Source organism: Manis pentadactyla, chromosome 10, assembly GCF_030020395.1.
Source record: "Manis pentadactyla isolate mManPen7 chromosome 10, mManPen7.hap1, whole genome shotgun sequence".
Taxonomy (NCBI): Eukaryota; Metazoa; Chordata; class Mammalia; order Pholidota; family Manidae; genus Manis; species Manis pentadactyla.
The window spans coordinates 107,048,084-107,056,109 of NC_080028.1; the positions used below are offsets into that span (position 1 = coordinate 107,048,084).

The following is an 8,026-nucleotide window of genomic DNA, read 5'->3' on the forward strand; positions in this document are numbered from 1 at the left end:
TGAAAGCTAATTATTTCACCAAAAGATCTTAGTGAATTTCTATATCCTTTATTCAGAATTCCCAGGTGTTTTTTAAAAACTTAATTTCCAAACTCAGAAATAGTCCGTTTCCTCCGAGAATGGCCATGGCCATTATAACAGCCAAGTCCTTTGGAACCTTTCTCCCATGGGAATGCAAACTGTACACGGCAGACAAACAGATCTTCAAAAGGTGCACAGGTTGGTCATCTCAATAGATGCTTTATTTGAAGTGGAATGCATTTTGAAAATATGAAAAATAATTCACATCTCTCCAAAATCATTTGAGACGTATTTACACAATTTATGACCACACTATTAAATGCAAGAAATGTGACAGTTTGTAAAGCATTTGGTACATGGTGAGGCTTGCTCTTCAGAGGCTGGCATCTGCATATTCTGAAAGTTTAAACAGAAGGCTGACAGTGGAATGAAACAGGTAAGTTTTACCTTTCTTCTCAACATTAATACAGTGATCTACAAGGGCCACCTATCATTGAAATACAGGGAGGGGTCATCCTTATGCAGATGCCTCTAGTGACCCAGAGTCCTTCTGCCCCCTTCATTGGACACGGATGCCCTTTCTGGAAAACCCTGTTGGATCTTATACTCCACTGGGCAAATGTCCTGCTAACAAAGTCACAGATCACCTTGTCATACCCCATCTTATATAAACCTAGATTGACTGTTCAATACTACAGATCAAAAAGTCACCCTTCAAACTGTGTCAAGAATTCAGAAAACAGTTCTTAAAAATCTATATACAGCACAATGCCACAATTAACACATCTGAAGTAGCTTTTGGTAAAAAGGTAGATTTCCCTTCAAAGAATCACTACCAAAGATGGATTCATTACCAAGCTCTACAGTTCCCAAACGTAAATTTTATTCTGCTAAGGGCATTTTATCAGAAAAATGAAAACCAATTCATTTGACATTTTTAAAAAAAAAGAAAGGACCAAACACTCAGCAGCCCACCCTCATCCTGCAGCGCTTCACACGGTATGGGGCTGCTCCTGTGTCACTCCAGTCTTACATCCTGGCTCTCTCTAGTCCTGCCCCTGAACATGACACTGTCAATGGCTGGAGCCAAGCGAAAACCACGTCACTTTCCCAGGGGGACAGGAAACAAGTGATGTGTTTGTACTCACACGCTGGCAACAGATGTGAATGGTGCCCAATTTTAAATGAGGGGTGTTTAAGAGAAACGGAGGTTTGGTCTTTGAGAGCAGAAGAGTTAAAACAGGCGTTTCAACTTCAGTCAGGTTCCTAACAGGGTTTGCTGTCAGGCAGTGTGAAGGCTACTCCCCAAAGCAACATGGTGGGGTTTTCACTGCGGCTGGGAAAAACATGAGAAGGGACATCACAGTTGGTTTGATTTCTACATGCAAGAACCCGTTTCCTCTAGGAGGGAAATGTTCACTTGAAAGGGCCCTCCCTTTATAGCCATTACTCTCTGACCTCAGCATTCCCTGGAGGGCTTCGGCAGAGCTGTGGATGGTGCTGAGAAAGTGTGGGTGCTGAGGGCTCCGCAGTGCTGGCCTGTCCCAGCCGAAGTCCTCAGGGACCAAGTGGGAGCCAGTGAGGGAGGGCTGTGTGAGGCAAGAGAAACCACCGCCTGCATGCCGGAGTCACACATTTTGTCCTCCTTTCATTCATTGTCCCAACAGAGTTACTGAGCTCACTGTGCACGATGCGTGGTGCCAGCACAAGTCCAAGGGCGAATGGGACATTCCCTTTAATTCTCCAACTTGTCACATGTTTAAGGGGTGGGTTTTCTATTGGACCTGCCCTTCCCTTCTTCTTTTCCTTGGATTGAAGAAGTATATTATCTTTTTTCCATGAAGGTTAGTTGTCAGGTCTCATAATATCTTAAGTGGTCTGTATAAAGTCCCCACAGGTAGAAGAGAGTCACTGACAAGTTAAGTGATTCACATTTATATTTGGTTTTGTTAAACATGCTTGTTTTTGTGCTAGAAACATTATTAAGCCATAACAGTTTCAGGAAGTCAAACAACAAAAGCCATCCTACTCCTCTCCTTTCTAATTCCTAAGGTTGCACAGTTTAATGTTAAGAAGGGTTCAGGCTAAAGAGCCACTAAAGAGGGTCAGCTCCATAGAAATGTCACAGTAGACCAAGGAAGAGGGGCTATGGAAAGACAAGACAGAGAACCCTGATGCTGGTGGCCCCATGGAGAGCCACAGCCATGCTGAAGGGAGGGGTTTGTGGACAGCAGCGCTAGCGGCCACGAGAGAGCCTGGGCAGGTTTGCCATGGTGCTACCTAGCCTACTACATGTCAGCTAACAACACATAAATGCCTTTTAAAAGCCTACAAAAATCTAAAATTTAAAAGTAGTTGGTATGGATTTTACCTTTTTAATAGCACAAGAATTTTAAAGAAAAATCCCTCCATCAGGACAGAACTATGGTTTAAGTGGGGTTATATGATGCACATACTAAAATCGCAGTATGACGGGGCATTATGTAAAAAGTACAGCAGTAGCTCTGAAGAAGCCAAGCGAACCTGACTCTTCAAATCTGCTCTCTGAACTGCCCATCACACGTACGTGTGAGGCTTCACATCTCTGCAGCTGTTATTTTCACCACAACTTAGCCATTGGAAGTGGGAACCTACTTAAGTTTTGCTTATCATTTGCTTGAATTTGTTTCCCCACATCTTTTTGGATTAGAGTTATGATCTCAAAATTTCATCATTTAAGTATTGCACTAAAAAGTAATTTGACCTTGAAACTCCTTTCTAGATGGAGGGAGAGTAAGACATCTCTAGCATAAAACTGTTTTCATTTCTTGACTATGTAACTTAGCAGTGGCCTAATACTAACCATTCCAATTGAGATGCTAGAAAAATACTGGTCATGACCTTGTGGAAAAGGTAATAGAAAACAAAGTCCCCTCAGAAAAGCCATGCAGACAGGAAGCTCTGCCCCAGGAGAACTTGGTACCATCTATGGCTCTTTTTAAACTGAAGTAGCATCTGCCCTGTGGCTTTACCCATCCTATCGATTTAACAGAAGAGGTTTGTTCTACCTTTAAAAGCACATCCCCTCCTCTCACACCCAGGCTCCTAAACAAGTGGCTGCTGAAACAAGACTGGGGTTGTTTTCTTACTGAAAATCCAGTGTTTACCCAGTCCTTCCTTTTCAGTTTTTGAGTTTAGCTAACATGACAAAACAGATAACCCTCAAATTTCTCCTAGAGCAATAAGAAGCAAAATGGTTTCCCCAATCATTATTTTCAGTATGAAAAAAAAGTTATGACTACCAATCATTTGAAATATTGACAGACTGTACTTATCTAGCGTATGCTTCTAGAACAAAGTAAAAGGGTCAGAAAATGTGATTCAGATGAAGTCGGCAAAGCTCTTGGAAAAGGGGTAACCTCTAGTGTGGATAAGAATACAAATGTTCTCGCAAACAAGTTGAGTAATTCTCTTTTCCCCCCACTATGGTTTTTGAAACGAAACACCTAATTCATTCATACTCAGAAATCATAGAGATCTCCTTATTAAACTCTTCACACGCAGATGATACAAGCAAGGCTTTTCCTACAGGAGACGCAGCCCTACCAGTATTCAAGATCGGGTGCCCTGCCATAGATAGGCTATGTTTTAAGCGTATTGACTTAGATATCATTACAATTGAGTTCCTTTTAGAAAAGCAATTAGATTCTCATATACACGATTTTGAACACCCAGCTTCTTTAAACTTCTATTCTATATAAAACATGTCTAAATAAAAAAAGTCTTAAAAAGGAAAACTGTAATATCACAGAGTTTAATTTCAACCACCTGGCACAAGAATGAAACTATCAGACCTTCTGAAAATGCCCTAGAAATAACAAATGAATTCTTTATGCTTTCTCTTCCACCGCCCCTTGCCTTTTTCTCTTTTCCAAGATTAGAACTTACTAGGGAATAGGTTTTTGAAAATAAGGGTTTTTGGAAAATGGCCTACATTCAGAAATGTCTTAAAACAAGCATTTTTTAAAAACTAATAAATAATCATAAATCAAAATACATTAAAATAAAATTACAGTACATCATTGCTCCTAGAAGGTCCACCATACTGGAAGATCCTTTCAAAGGTTCATAAATAAAAGCCTTCTGGACTGAAACGTTTCCTGCGTGGTGATGACGAGTATGCAGAAAACTAAGAGGACTCTATAAAGTTCTCAGTCTGGTAATGTCCAAACTACTGGATGTTGCGCGGGCGGGGAGACTGCTGTTTCCAACCCAAGTGAAGACAATAGAAAGGTGCTCGTCCCTCTTGCTCAAGTCCTCAAAACCTGTAAAAAAAAATGACACGGAATGAAGTGGGCGGGCGGCTCAGCGACCTCCAAGACCCAGTTGTCTTCGGGCCAGTCCGGCGGCGAAACGCGCTGGTAAAGACACCGGGACGCTCCGCCGATGCCCGGACACAGAGGGGCGCGGGCGGCGCGGGGCGCGCAGGGCGGCCGCGGAGAAGACCCCGCCGGCTGAGCCCTCCTACCCTCCCTCCCGGTCGGCCGCCTGGCCCCAGCTTGCCTCCCTTCTTCCCACCTCCCAGATCCCGGGAACATTTCCCGCTTTCCACCCAAGAGCCAAACTCGCGGGCAGGCTTCCCAGTCCCCCAACACCGCCGGAGCCTGCCGGGCACCCAGGCGCCGCGGACCGTACCTCGCCCGCCAGCGCTGCCCTTTCAGGCGGAGTCGGAGGTGCTCCGCAGCGGCCGGAGGCCGGGGGGCTGCGGGTGCGGCGGCCGGCGGAGCGGCTGCGGCTGTGGCGGGGGCTGCGGCTGGACCAGATGCTGCTGTTTCTGCCGCGTAGACTTGACGGCCAGGATGGCCTGACGGTTCTTGTACTGCACCATCTGCAGCGTGATCTCGGCGTTCCAGCCCTGGTCCTGCGGGCACCGAAAGTCGATCTCCTTGCCCTCGGCCATCACCACAGTGAAATACATGTACTTGCCCTTGCGCTCCACGCAGTCCACGGTCTTCATGTTGGAAAAGTGCAGCTCCTTGAGCTTGACCGGCGGCTCGAGGCTGGCCACGGCGGGGCCTCCGGGCTGGGGCGCCTCGGCCGGCCCCGGCGCGGGCTGCGGCCCCTGGGGCGGCAGCTGCTTGGGCGGGATGAGCAGCAGCCCCTCCTCGGTGAGGATGCAGCACTTCTTCTTCCAGAGCTGCAGCAGCCCGTCGCTGCGCTTCTCCAGCACGCCCTCCTTCAGCGCCCTGCAGCCGCCGCTCTCCAGCATCCTGCCGGCCGCCGCGCGGGCCCGGGGCAGCAACAGCCGCGCGCCGTCCTCCCCGCGGCCGCCCGCCCGGAGTGCGCAGAGGCGGCTAGCGTGCAGGAAGCGGGGCGGCGGCGGCTTGGGGTCCCGGTAGGAGGGCGGCCGCGTCCCGACGCACTGCAAGGTCCCGGAGCCGCGAGCGGCCGCGCTCCGCCGAGCGCTCGCTGAAGGGCGCGGGCCGGACCCCCTCGCGGCGCTTTTGAACTGGCCCCCGCCCCCGCGCCGGGTGACACCCAGCGGAAAAGGCGGCTCCCGGCGCCCGCAGGGGAAGAGCCGGTCGCAGAGAAGCGCTCCGGGACCTCTCCGCGCCCCCGCCCCCGCCGCCCTCGCCCCGCCCCGCCGCCCGCTCGCGTCCGCGCTCAGCCGGCGGGCTGGCCAGGGGGCCGCGGCCCGGAAATCCAGCTCCTCCGCTCGCGTCGACTGCCGAGCGCGCCCCAGCTGTGCGTCGGAGCTGAGGCCTTCGCACCGGCCCACGGAGCACCGGCTGACGGCCCCGGGGGGTGAGGATGGCCCGCGCGGGCGGGTGCGGCTCCCACACCGCCGGCTCTGCGCCCGGGAGCCAGCCCGGGGCATTCGCGCCGAGTTCGCGGTCCCGGCCCAGACGCGCACGGAGGCCGGGCGTGAGGCTCTGAGCCGCGGAGGCCCCAGCACTTCACGTGAGCACTACGTGCAAAGGCCGAGAGGACACGGTGCCTCTCCACGCACGTTCGCTCACGGTCACTAACTAGCTTCCTGGGGCAGAGCGGGAGATGGTTAAATCAAGCAACAGCGCTACGGTCTGTCCTCGTTTGCAAGAGAAAGGCGATCCACTTCATACAGCACCTCTCCCTCCTTTCCTCCACCCCGGAGCGCAGGCACCAGCCCGCCTTTACCCGGGTCACAGCTCTCCAGCTTCCTTTTTAACCCAGTCATACAGCCGGCAACACCTCCCAGCAGTAACTCACCTCAAAGAATTTGGGGTGCTGAACGCCCCAGCCCCAAGGCACAGCGTGGCCTTCCAACTGGCCGGTTGGGCCTCCGCGGCCGCTCTTTGCCGACACCTAACGGGCGGGATCTGTTCTGCAATCCCGTTTATCCCCGGCTGCGTAAATGCTGTACTCACCCCTGGTTCCCTCGCACTCCCACATGTAAGTAATTTCTATAGAAATTGTAGGGAAGCAAGACAGTACAGAGCTAAACCGAAACCAAACCTCTTGGTGGGGAAATCCAGCCACTAAGTGAGCAGAACCACAACTATGCACCGACCCCGAGAAACCGAAGAATCACACCAAGAATAAACCAACGCGGACACAGCAGAGTTGGCCGAAGTGAGTGGAAAAGCTACTACTTGTACCCAAGGAGGAAAAGGGGGGAGCTTAGTCACCCACTCATTTCATGTGGCTGGAACAAAATGATAGAAGTGAGACGAGCTGTAAGAGCTGAACAAGAGTCAAACACTTGGTGTGCGAAGAAATATGAACTTGATCCCCAGGTAATGGAAAACAAAGGGTAACTTTTAAACGCAGGAGGGTCCTGAAGCTTAATCTACAAATCATGTTTTAGCGAACGGGGGACCTTCCAGCACAATCCTGAGTCCCACTGAATTGCACTTGCCCAGTTCCCGGGGCCTTCACATTAAGAAGGGCAACTATTAAAATTATGTAAGGATTTCTAGTCAGATTATGTTAAAAAAAATTCTGTATACCAGTGACAAACGGTACACCTAACATCTCATTCTCTCCCTGCTTCTGTAGAACAAGGGAGCATTCTAGAGAATTTCTACATGACCAGCCATTAAACAATGCCATTCGTCAGCCCATTTGGAAAAGATACTTCCTCTGAGTGTGCAATTCAGTCTCTTGAGGGCAAGCGTAGTTGGGGACATTTCATATGTAAAAATGATAAAATACAAACTTGGCTGGGTAAAACACAAGATGTAATCTGGAAGGCTAAGCCATTTTCTTAGGAAAAATTCAGTGTTGGTGTGATCTAGCCTGTTTACCAGGATGCAACAAATGCATTCTATCTAAATTACTTCCAAATGTCTGAAGGATGAGCATGATGACTATAGACAGTTTAAAACTCAGAATTTCCAGCTGGGTATGTCACAGGAATTCTTGACTTTGTGAGCAGCTCAGAAGCAAGTCCACAATGTGCCCTCTGGCCACTGTGCATTTACTCTGGAAATCTCAGTAGTATAGGAACCTTACAAACCAGTGATGACTGTGCTCTTAATTTATTTCAGCAGTCACCACCAACTCACAAAAATGGCCATATTGTCCGTTTCTAAGACAAATTCCCAGAAAATGAATTACAGGATGTAACTGTTCCTAAAAAAATACAAATTTAGCTGTAGATATAATGAAAACCTCCAAGTGTCACCTAAAGTTATTGAAGTTAAAAACGATAGCGAACAAAATCATTGCTTTGGTAAATAACTTTGAAGTGGCTAATTCAAACTTCCTAACCTGGCTGGTGCATCACGTCTGCCTTTTGGACTCAGCTTTTCCCTTGGCTTCAAGGGCATCACTCTTAGTTTTTCTTCTGCCTCTGTGGTCGCTGTCCCCATCTCTTCTACAGGTTCCTCCCTGTCCCCCAGACCTTTTACTGCTGAGGTGCCCCCCAAATTGGTCCTTGGTTCTCTTTTTTATCTACTCTCACTTCTGCTTGTTGGTGTCATCCAGACTCAGCATTTTCAGTAACTTCTATATGCTGAAGATACAGATTCATACCCCCAATTTA

General features: G+C 49.0%; 1 protein-coding gene across 1 annotated transcript; it reads right to left on the bottom strand.

Moving 5' to 3' along the window:
- Positions 1 to 214: 214 nt before the first annotated feature.
- On the bottom strand, positions 215 to 7,240 carry PHLDA1 (pleckstrin homology like domain family A member 1). The gene is given in 4 exon segments (XM_057487520.1): positions 215 to 4,325; positions 4,696 to 5,444; positions 5,446 to 5,515; positions 5,518 to 7,240. Coding segments are annotated over 3 exon segments (1,158 nt in total). The 5' UTR covers positions 5,879 to 7,240; the 3' UTR covers positions 215 to 4,325; positions 4,696 to 4,717.
- Between the last annotated feature and the right edge of the window lie 786 nt (positions 7,241 to 8,026).